The sequence below is a fragment of the Notamacropus eugenii genome, chromosome 4 (assembly GCF_028372415.1).
Source record: "Notamacropus eugenii isolate mMacEug1 chromosome 4, mMacEug1.pri_v2, whole genome shotgun sequence".
Classification (NCBI taxonomy): domain Eukaryota; kingdom Metazoa; phylum Chordata; class Mammalia; order Diprotodontia; family Macropodidae; genus Notamacropus; species Notamacropus eugenii.
The window spans coordinates 418,228,007-418,240,114 of NC_092875.1; the positions used below are offsets into that span (position 1 = coordinate 418,228,007).

Consider the following 12,108-nt stretch of genomic DNA (forward strand, 5'->3'; position numbering starts at 1 on the left):
GTAAAACTTGGATTCAGTCAAAAGGCCCCACCCAAGGACCTAGAAGGTTATAGGTTCTTCACTCCTGATCTAGAGGGTCAAGCTCTTTGGAGCTGTTTTTATAGTGGGATAGGCTAGAAATTAGGACAAGGGAGTCAGCAAGGCCTAGTGGAAAGGGACTCTAGAACAGCAGACCTGGACTCTAGTCTGCAGTGAGATGTAACCATCTCAACCTGCTAATTATTAAATGTACAATGTGAACATTTACACACAAGCGATCAGCAAGCCACAAATCAGATTTTGGTTTATTGTTTTGTTGATTTTCTGTACTGAAGAGAGTGAAGGAAAAAATGTTAATAATTCAAATTAAACCTAAAAGTGGGTCATGCTTATTACATTTCCTTCCCTTCCCCCCGCCTCCCCTAGTTGTTAAACATTTACCATTATATCCCTGGGGTAAGGGGATGTGATTGTTAGGTAGTTGGATAAGCAACCCTTTCCTATATCGTTAGTTAGATCTTTGTGTCAATAATTTTATTCTAAAAATATCTATTTTTTCCCATTTTAATTTTTGTTCATATCATCCATGTTTTTACCTCCCATGCCTCATTTTTCTAATGATACAGACAATTGGCATTGGATGGTGACAGGCTTCATCCACTAAACATCCTCAGCTCCCCACTCCATGAGGCACTGCCAGCAAAGGCATTCGGACAGGGTTTTGATTTTCAGCAAATCCAGTCTTATGATCTTTTTTGAGAAAAAGGAGTGAAAATTGTGTAGCTCTTCTCCTCTGTTGGTAATGTGAATACTGTTTCTCTATTAGGAAATCTAATATTTGCTTCTTTTCAGGCAAGGAAACAGTCACTGTTCTTCCAGGGGCTTCGTATTTCTCCAGTGACGAATCATTTGCGATGATTAGAGGGTATGTAATAACTGAACCCCTCATGTTTCACATGAGGTGGAATGAGCTGAGTCACTCCCTAAGTATATTAGCGTACTGAGAAGCAGAATACATGTTTAACAGCTGTAAAACTATCATGGATTTGTTCAACAATAGCTTCTGAAGTAATTTTGATTGAATATTGGGAGTTGAAATATTCAGCCTACCATATAATTAAAAGGTTACTTTTTATCTAAGGACTCCAGAATGAGTTGCATAGAAATGTATCTGTAACTGAAAAGGAGCACTTTTTCAGTCTCTTTCATATGAATTGATTATGCTCAAACAGATTTTCTATTTATGTCCCCTCATGTTTGTCTAATTCTTTCTCTCAGAAGCTAACCATATGCACCTACCTATTTTGTTTATTTGCAGGAAAATACTGGTTATAAAACCTAACATTTAAAGAGGTATTAAATATTATTCCTCCACATATGTGGAACATAATAACATATCTTTGGAATTAAATTTTTATTGGTGATACGGAGATACAAAATCTATTATTAATTTTTACTTTGATTGCTTTTGGCAATTTATTTTACCTCTCTAGTACTTTCCTCATTTATAAAATGAAGAGACTGGATTGGATGGTATCTAAGCTTCTTTCCAGCCCCAGCATTCTTATTGTTCTTGGTAGAACTCTGGTGCAGTAAAAATGGAAAGCTTCTCTACTGGGAACATATAATTTAGGATTTGATTATATATGTATTCCAACTTCAACTTGGATTTGATTATATGTATATTCCAACTTCAACTTGCTGTGATTCTATATATGTCAAAAAAAGACATGAAGATCTTGAAACTGGTTTTAGTGGCGTGTATTAATTGTATGTGTTTCTCTTTTCTTAGTGGCCATGTCACCTTAACAATGTTGGGAGCAATGCAGGTTTCGAAGTTTGGAGATCTGGCCAATTGGATGATTCCAGTAAGTAGCTATTTTTTTTTAACTTCTTAACCATACTTACATCAGAACAGTGAATCCTACAGTTTGATGGGTTTGTATTTGGTCTCATGAAAAGATTTTCTGGACTTTGAGATGAAGGATCAGAACATTTAATTTCAAATCATGGGTCTACCACTTAATATAATACCTTTGTGACTCTCTGCAAGTTACTTAATCCTCCCTAGGCCTCAGATTCCTCAAATACTGTAAAATGAGAATCTCACTAGATTACCTTTGGGGTCCCTTCCAACTCGCCAATGTTGGTACCTAGTTTGGTTCACAGTACACCTATGCCTTCTCATTTTGTGTGTTTGTTGCCTTTGTCCTTTGGTAGAGCCTCCATCAGAGGATATTTGCATAACACTGAAGGTCTTCTGGATTATCAGAATATTTTATGAATCCATATAATGTACTCAGGCTATCCATATTTTATTCTAAAGTTTTGTGTTTTCTTGCAGTTATAATCAAGTTATTTGTCGAGTATTGTGATTCAGTACGTACATTTATTAATGTCATAACAAATGCATAGGTAGAAGGAACAATTAACAATTAATTTTATATATACTTCTGATAGATACTGTTAATTTAATTATAACTTTTTGTCAGCAGAATGTAAACTCCTCAAGAGATTATTCTATTACTTTTTGTCTTTATATCCTAGTGCCTAGCATAGTATCCTGCATATAGTTAATACATGACAAACTTTTGTTGAATTGATCAGAAACATGGTTGTATAACTATCTGATGAATGATTTTTTGCAATGAAATACAGAAAATTGTGAAATTCAAACACTTCTGAATTGCAAACTGTTTCTATTTACCAGTGGCTAGTCATGAAGGAAAACCCACTTTTTAATATTATTTTATTTTTTGCCAATTACATGTTAAAACAATTTTTTAAAACCATTTTTTTTTTTTTTTACAATTTTGAGTTCCAAAGTCTGTCTCTCCCTTCCCACCCACCCCAAGATGATAAGCAATCCGATATAGTTTATACATTTGCAATCATGTAAAACATTTCTATATTAGTCATTTTGTACAAGAAAATTCAGATAGAAAGGAAGAAAAGAAATTTAAAAAATCATGAATCCTTTGGGATTGTCTTGAATCATTGCATTTCTGAGAATAGCTAAATCATTCACAGTTCTTCATCGTACAGTATTGCTTTTACTGTGTACAATATTCTCTTGGTTCTGCTCACTTCACTTTGCATCAGTTATTGTAAGTCTTCCTAGGTTTTTCTGAAATTATCCTGCTTGTCATTTCTTATAGCACAATAATATGCCATCGCTATCATATACCACAGCTTGTTTAGACATTCCCTGATTGATGGTCATCCTCTTGATTTCCAGTTCTGGGCCACCAAAAAAAGAACTGCTGTAAATATTTTTTATACAAATAAGTCCTTTTCTCTTTTCTTTTGATGCCTCTGGGATATAGATCTAGCAATATTATTGGTGGATCAAAGGGTATGAGGTGGTACCTCAAATCTGTTTAAATTTTCATTTCTCTAATCAGTAGTGATTTGGAACAGTTTTTCATATAATTATAGATTGCTTTGGTTTCTTTGTCTGAAAACTGCCTGTTCATATGCTTTGACCATTTATCAGTTGGGGAATGACTTGTATATTTGTAAATTTGACTCAGTTCTCTATATGTTTGTGAAATGCAAATATGATTTCTTAATTTTCTGCTTTCCTTTTTAATTTTGATTGCATTGGCTTTTTTGTGCAAAAATGTTTTAATTTCATATAATCAAAGTTGTTTATTTTACATATTGTAATATTTTCCGTATTTTCCCTGGTCCTAAATTCTTCCCTTATCCATAGATCTGACAAGTAAACTGTTCCATGCTCTCCTAATTTGCTAATGGTATCTCCCTTTATGTATAAATTATGTACCCATTATCTTGATATATGGTGTGAGATGTTGGCCTATACCCAGTTTCTGCCATACTGTTTTTTTAGTTTTCCTTGCAGTTTTTGTCAAATAATGCAGTTTTGTTCCAAAAGCTTGGATCTTTGGATTTATTATATATTAGATTAGTGTGGTCATTTAGTATAATGTGATGTATACCTAGCCTATTCCACTGATCCACCACTCTCTTTCTTAGCCAGTACTGGGTTGTTTTGATAATTACTACTTTATAATACATTTTGAGATCTGGTACGGCTAGAACACCTTCCTTCACATTTTTTTTTCCATTGATTTCGTAGATATCCTTGACCTTTTGTTCTTCCAGATGAATTTTATTATTTTTTCTAGCTCTATGAAATAACTTTTTGGTAGTTTGAATGGTATGGCACTGAATAAATAGATTAGGTATAAGCGTCATTTTTGTTGGCTGTCTACCCATGAGTGATTAATATTTTTCCAATTGTTTAGATCTGTCTTTATTTGTGTGAAAAGTGTTTTATAGTTTGTGTTCACATAGTTCTTGGATTTGTCTTGGCAGGTAGATTCCCAAATATTCTATATTGTCTACAATTATTTTAAATGGAATTTCTCTCTCTCTTACAACTGGACTTTGTTGGCAGTATACAGATATGCTGATGATTAATGTAGGTTTATTTTGTATCCTGCAATTTTGCTAAAGTTGTTCATTATTTCAAGTGATTTTTTTAGTTGATTCTTTAAGTGTTCTTTAAGTATACCATCATATTGTCTGCAAGGAATGACAGTTTTGTTTCCTCATTGCCTATTCTAATTCTTTCAATTTCTTTTTATTCTCTTATTGCTATGGTTAACATTTCTCGTATAACATTGAATAGTAGAGGTGATAATGGACATTCTTGCTTCCCCCCTAATCCTACTAGGAAAGCTTCTAACCTATCCCTGTTACAGATAATGTTTGGTAAATTGGGTAAATATTACTTGTCACTTTAAGAACAATTCCCTTTATTTCTATGCTCTCTCTAGTGTTTTTAATAGGAATGGAGATTATATTATGTCAAAGACTTTTTCTGCTGTTGAGATAATCATATGATTTCTGTTAGTTTTGTTATTGATATGACCAGTTATGCTGATAGTTTTCTAATATTGAACTAGCCCTGCATTTTTGTTATAAAACCCTCCTGGTTTTATGTATATATATATATATATATCACACACACACGTATATATACGTATACATATATACATGTATATATATATGATATATATACACTATATATGATCTTTGTGATACATTGCTGTAATCTTTTTGCTAGCATCTAATTAAAAATTTTGCATCAGCATTAGTTAGAGAAATTGGTCTATACTTTTCTTTCTCTGTTTTGGCTTTTCCTGGTTTAGGTATCAACACCGTATTTGTGTCACAATTTGGAATTTGGTAGGACTTCTTTTTTGCCTATTTCCCCAAATCATTTATATAGTACTGGGATTAATTCTTCTTTAAATGTTGGGTAGAATTGACTTGTGAACCCATCTAGCCCTTAGAGATTTTTCCTTAGCAAGTTCACTGATGGCTTATTCAATTTATTATTTTTTTAAGAATCATTTATTTAAGTATTATAGTGAGGCAAATCCTCTCAAAAAGCTTTGGAAATGGAGACATCAGCTGGCATAGGATTCATGTTATGTATTACATAGACCCTTCATATTACATATGAAGATGTTGCTGTTGCCAATATTAATGTTTTCTGGTTATACTTCTGACCAAAAAAAACCAAATGCATACTTACAGTCATCACATTGGGCACAACCAAACACCATTTTGATTGCTTTTTCTTTTTCTGCCTCTGAGTCTATATAGAATTTTTCAAAACTTAACAATATGTTAATATTGCTATAATGTATTGTTATAATAAAATATAATAATATTATTATAATATAACCTTCTTATGGTTTATTCTTCCATTATTATTATATTTGGGCAAGAGATGCTGGTTAATAAGGCTACTGCCTACAGTTTTTTTTTGGTTTGTTTCAAAAAGAACCTTAACAAGTCCTAAAATTATTACCTTTCAGTTAAAGGAATTTTAACTGAATTGAGTCCATGTTAGAACTTTTAAAAATATGTAGATGAAACTTTACAAGATTTTATGGATTGTATTAACATTTGTTTTTTATATCAGTAATGAAATTACACTTTGCTGGGCATAAAAATACTGGTGAATGTCAGAGGCCCAAAGAAAATCAAGGTGAACCTACTAAAGGCTTTGCTTCAAATGCTTCCCCTGATACTTAATGTAACCATGGTCAAGTTACTTATCCTTACTGAACTTCAGTTTCTTAATTGAGGAAAGGGTCAGACTAGTTTTGTCCCTTCTAGTCAGAGATGAAGGAGTCCTATCATAGACATGGGGAATTCATGGAAGCAGATAGTAGAGTTTTGGGGAAGAGGGCAATTAGTGTATCTAATTGGTCCAAAACTTGAGGATATGAAAGGGGAGTAATGGGAAGCAAAACTGGAAAAGGTTGGTTGGGAAGACCCAAGTTCTAGTGCTGGTATCACCACTAATTAGTTATTTGACCATAGATGGGTATGTCATTTGTCATTATAAGGAATCTTATAATTTCTAAATGAAGTTTCTGGGTGATTTTATGATACTGGCTGGGGAAAACTATGATGTGAAAAACAGAAAACATCAATGAAAACTTTTAAAAAAACAAATCCTGCTGGTCCACACTGGCTACTTGTAGCAATGGTCAGCACAAAATATATAACCTAAATTGACAACATATCTTCCAGAAATTAATCTGAGGTAAAATGAAGTAGCATATACAAAGTGCTTTCCCAAACCTTAAAGCAGCATATAATGTTAACTGTTCAATTAAATTGAATCTGAAAATAAAGGCCTTGCCTTTGCTTATTATGAAGAAACTAGAAAATATCCTTCTTAGTAGACAGTTTTACTAAGTCGTGTACTTGGTCAGAAAATTTATGCTGAGTTATAAAAATCATAGACATTTTTTCATTGCAGGAGCTAGCAGTCAAGCTTAGAGTTCATCCTTATTGCAATGTTTTTCATTTGGCTTTATGTTTCATTGAGTTTAATAACTTTCTGTGTTGTACAGATCTTCAGTTTGTCTGTTTGGTGGCATAGTCAGAGTTATCTTCATTACCTTAAGCCTTCAAAGCAAGTAGAGTGGGGATTTGGGACACTATCCATCTCTGCCTTCATCAGTTTTTTAGTATTCAGGTACTGATGCAAATATACCTCTTGGTTTTTTGCTATTGTATTGTTTATTTGAATGGTTTTGCCTTGAGCATACGTAATGGGAAAGCTAGATTAAGCAGTTCTTTTCTTGTTGCATACTTACTGTGATGATGGTAGAGCTGGGAGAAGCCTTAGGGTAGACAGAGAGCACCGTAATCCCAATCAAATATAATTTCTCTTGTGAGTCCCTTCAATCCACATTCAGAACTGTTCCAAAATACATGGCTAGTTCCTATTTTTGGTGAACAGCTGCTGTGGATGATTACATGTGAAAGGGAAACAGATGTGTGTGATCAGCCGTAGCATCTGTTTACTGAGACCATGTTATGTTGTAGCAGCCCATTGGAAATGCTGAGTGTATGTGAGCATAGTTTGGTTTCCTACATAGAAAAGACTGAAATAAAGTATTCTCAAAGTATGAAAACAAGGATGTCTGCTAGTGTCCTACTGTTCTTTCAGTTTTCTCTTCTTTCTTTGTGAATCTGAAAGTAATAGGAGGTTATCAAAATTTACACTATGTGCATGGAGTCTTTGGGACACTGTTAAGGGGTTGCTGAACTCTTATTCCCTGTAGTTGTAGGGATAAGAGAAATTACTTCCTAGTTGCAACTTTTTCAGCAAATACACACCTAAATTCAGACTAATAATATGATGATATGTTCAGCAGAGTATTAACATGCTCATCACAGAGTGTGTATAGATTAGCAAGACAGACAGAGGTGGTGGGGATGTGTATATAGATAGAATACTGCCTAATGCTAATAGCTAACCTTTCTGTAGCACCAACTCTGTGCCAGGAACTGTGCTAAGCACTTTTATAATTATATCTCATTTGATCCTCACAACAACCCTGTGAAGCAGGTACAGTTATTACCCCCATTTTACACATGAGGAAACTGAGGCAAACAGATATGAAGGGACTTGTCCAAGGGTCTCAGGTAAGTTAAGTGTCTAAGGCCAGATCTGAACTCAGGTCTTCCTGACTCCAAGTCCCCCACTCTATCTGTTCTACTACCTAGGTGCCATATATGCCTTCTATGATACTCAGCAATCCAAGGAAGGTCTGTAAATATATATTTTACTTGATAGTATATTTGGACTTGACCTGTGATTTAATTGTTGTAGGAACCCCCCAATAAGTATACTCCCTCTGTCAGTATAGATTTGCATCTGCTCCGTGACCTAGAAGTTTAAGACGGTTCCCAGAGTCAACAGCATGTGTCATAGGTAGGATATGAACCAGGTCTTCCTGATGTCTAGTGCTCAGGCCATAAAGTGATGTTCCCTTGTTCTAGAAATATTCACTGAATTTAATTCCTCTGTATAGAGGAGATTGGTGTTTCTCCAGTCGTGTCAAACTCCAATAGAAATGGGCACCAGGAGTCCAAACATCTAGATTGCTGTAGTCTACATATTGACTTAATTTTTAAAATATTGTAGTATGTTTTACTGTAATTTTATATATTTTGTTTACATATTTCTCAATTACGTTTTAATCTGGATGGAGCCACACCTGGGAGTGTTGTAGGCCATATGAAGCCAGCGGGTTATGTTTTTGTCAGCTCTGATCTACTTTGCTTACAATGTATAGGGAGAAGGAAGCAGAAAAGGGTAAGTTGGAATTACTATTTGTGTGTTAAATCATGATGGTGTTTTGAAGGTCATTTCAAAATGGATGCAAGAGCAGTGCCCTGTTTGCTTCTTTCTACTCTTTCTCCTATTTTGTGTGACTTGCCTTTTAAATTCTTGAGATGCCACCTGTTAGTCCATTAGCAAAGAAGTGTATGATTAGAAAAAGAAGATGGATTTGCCATGTGGCAAGAGCAAAGGATAACCGATAAACAATTCAGATGCCCCATTGTTAGCTTTGCTACATGAAGAAAAGTGAAGAATGTGGCTAGCACATTGAGGGAAACTCTTGTGGCAAACTTATGGGAAGTCAGAATAAGAGGAGTGGACAGGTATGGGGAGGTTGCATTTTGGATTGAGAAAATGTGTTGAAGAAGTCATAGATCCACTTTAATATTGAATTAATCATATCTTTCCTTTGTCTCAGTGATTCTAGGATTTCATTCATGTGGCTCCATTAGTACAGGCCACAATCCATCCACGCCCTTCTAATCCTGTATAATTCTTGTCCTCTTTGATTTTGTACAGATGATCTCCCCCCATCCTGTGTCTTTATAATTTGAAAAGGGCATCATTTAGGGTGAATATTTGCACAAAAAGTTGTGGCTAAGGAGACACATGCCTTTTGAATGGTGGTCTTCTCCCCATCTGAAGAGGATATTTTAGCTGGTAGCTGTACTGTGGAGCTTGTCACCTTTCCACACTCTAGCTCTACATCGCCTCAGCACAGAGCTCCTGGCAAAAAAACGAGAAAGCCTATTTCTGGTCACTTATTGCTGGAGTGTTCTGTCCAGGTTCTTTTCTTTCTCAGCTCACCTGGATAAAGGTGGGAAGAGCCATGGATAAATATAGATTGACCAACCCAGGCTATTTCAAGAAGAGAAGACTGGACTTAGTCATTGATATGGGTCTTAGTTTCTTTGTTGCAATTAATGGTAAGGGCACATTTATCATCTCCAAAGTTCCTCTGAGCAGAGTCAAACTGCCCATTCCCTAGAATTGATTTGAAAAATGGTTATAGATTTTTTTTTTACCCTCCTATTAGTGATTTAAGAATTTAGGATGTAGTTAGGAACATATGCTATTATTGCACTGTACTTGGATACTATATTTGGCTATCCAAAAATACCACTATCTTTGACTGTCAGAAAAACATTATGTTGAAAACTAATGATTAATTTTATAATTCACTCCTAGTGAATGTGCTATGTTCATTTTATAAGGAAAATTCTCCATTTTGGGAAGATCGTGTTTTTTATTCTAAATAGTGATTTAAGGTTTAAAGTCCAGAGCTAAATTCCAAGCCTATTAGTTCTTTTTACATGTACATTATACCTTTCATCCAGGAAGTGGAAAAAGACCTCCAGTTAAAAGCAGCCAAGCAAACACGGATCCTCACAACAAGCCTGTGAAGCTGATAAAAATGCAGTTATTTAGTTCAAATTATAATTCAGATGATAAAACTCATAGAAATATAAAAAGGTGCATGCTGATGTGGGTGACGTTTGGTGGTGTTCATGAGAGATGCCAGGATGTCAGTTTTTATGCCAATGAAAAAGAGAGAAAGAAATATTCCTCTAAATCTCTCTATCTACTTTAAACTCTGCCTTTGAGGTTGAAGGATTTCTAGTCTCATTCATTCCCAATCAAAGACCTCATATTGATGACATATGCTGACCTGTGTGAATGAAGGGTAGACTAGAGCTTTCTTAATGGCACCATTTTTCTGAAGCGCTCAGGCTCTCTAATTGGAACTGGAAACCACAGAATAAGGGAAAGATAGTACAGAAAAGAAAACAGAGAGGTAGAAAGAGCAGATAGGACTAGACATCATTGGGCCATGTCTTGATTCTGCATTGGTGTTAAGGGGAAGGAGGGTAAAAACCTGTAGATGGGTCAAGTACTTGCCTCTCCTTTGATATAGCTCATAGGGACCACTGTGTTGTGCCGTCTTGATTCTTATATCTGCCTTTTCTATGTTCCTTCCTTTCGAGGAACTAGGGAATTCCTGCTTAACTATGGGAACTAACATGCTTGCTAAATCCTTTTACTATACTCAGACTGGAAGCCGAAAATTGGGGGGTGGGGTACTGATGCCAAACCTCTGAACAATTCTGTCAGGTTAACTTTTGTGAAAATAAGGTAAAATACAGGAGTATATATTCCAAATAGAAGTGCCAGAATATCATACACACATACACATATGTTCTGGTACTTATATGTATTCTGTATGTTTATGTATTGTTATGACTCATCTTCCTGAGTTCAAATCTGACCTCAGACACTTACTAGCTGTGTAACCCTAGGTAAGTCACTTAACTCTGTTTCCTCTAGTTCCCCATCTGTAAAATGAGCTGGAGAAGGAAATGGTAAACCAACCCAGTATCTTTGCCAAGGAAATCCCAAATGTTGCCATGGACAGTCAGACAGAACTGAAAAATAACTCAACAACAACAAACCAATAAGACATCTATCTCTAGAGTGGACTATCTTGAAGTGCTTTGTAATATTACTATCCAGTTGAGTGAGTTTGGAGATGAGTTCCTATATTTTTTCCTCAAAAGAGAGAGAGAAATTTTAATGTATACTATAAATATAATCCCTCTGCCTAATGATGTTTTTGTATAGATGAAACAGCTTCTTGCTATTAAACGGCTTACTTAGAGAAAGGGGAAGCATTAACAATGATGAATGGGACCTCCAGGAAACTCATTAATGGTAATATCATAAATACTGAGACTTCTGATATGGTTTAACATCAAATAAACCATTTGGAGGAATGATGAAGATGCCCTGCAGCTAAGAGCAAATGAATCTTGGGAAAACATTTGATAAAATTATTGACTTTGGTACTTTCGATAGGCCAAAACTTTACTCCTTACTTTCACATACTGTATGAAAGCTGGCATGTATTAATTTCTTAACAACACTAATTATTAATTATATAGTTGTTTTAGAATTATGATGATTAAATGATAACTAGCATATAGCATTTTTAAGTTTGCAAAGTATTTTACATAAATTATCTTGTTGAGTTTTACAACAATTCAGGAAATATCTTGTTTTACAGTTGAGGAAATAGAGATTAAGTGACTTGCCTGTAATCACTCAGCATGGGTATCTTAGGCAAAATTTTAACTCAGATCTTCCTGACTTTAAGGCTAGCATTCCTTTTTTTTTTTTTTTTTTTTGGAGGGGGGAAAGCAAGGCAATTGGGGTTAAGTAACTTGTCCAAAATCACACAGCTAGTGTGTCAAGTATCTGAGACTGGATTTGGACTCAGATCTTCCTGACTCCATGGTCGGTGCACTCACTGCACCACCAAGCTGCCCTCAAGGCTAGCACTCATATTGACTACATATGCTATGCTCCTTCTTTAATATGCAGGTAATAGCTTATGTTTTCCTAGGAAATGATCGTGAAGAAATAGTGTTTTAAATATCTTAAAATCT

The 12,108-nt window shown here is 35.0% G+C and overlaps 1 protein-coding gene across 1 annotated transcript in view; it reads left to right on the plus strand.

The window, feature by feature from the left end:
- Positions 1–12,108, plus strand: part of OXCT1 (3-oxoacid CoA-transferase 1) — a 174,835-nt gene that overhangs the window by 105,449 nt on the left and 57,278 nt on the right. Inside the window, exons 12-13 of the mRNA XM_072605736.1 lie at positions 832–904; positions 1,772–1,847. Of these exons, the coding sequence (XP_072461837.1) occupies positions 832–904; positions 1,772–1,847 (149 nt within the window). The remainder of the gene's footprint in view (positions 1–831; positions 905–1,771; positions 1,848–12,108) is intronic.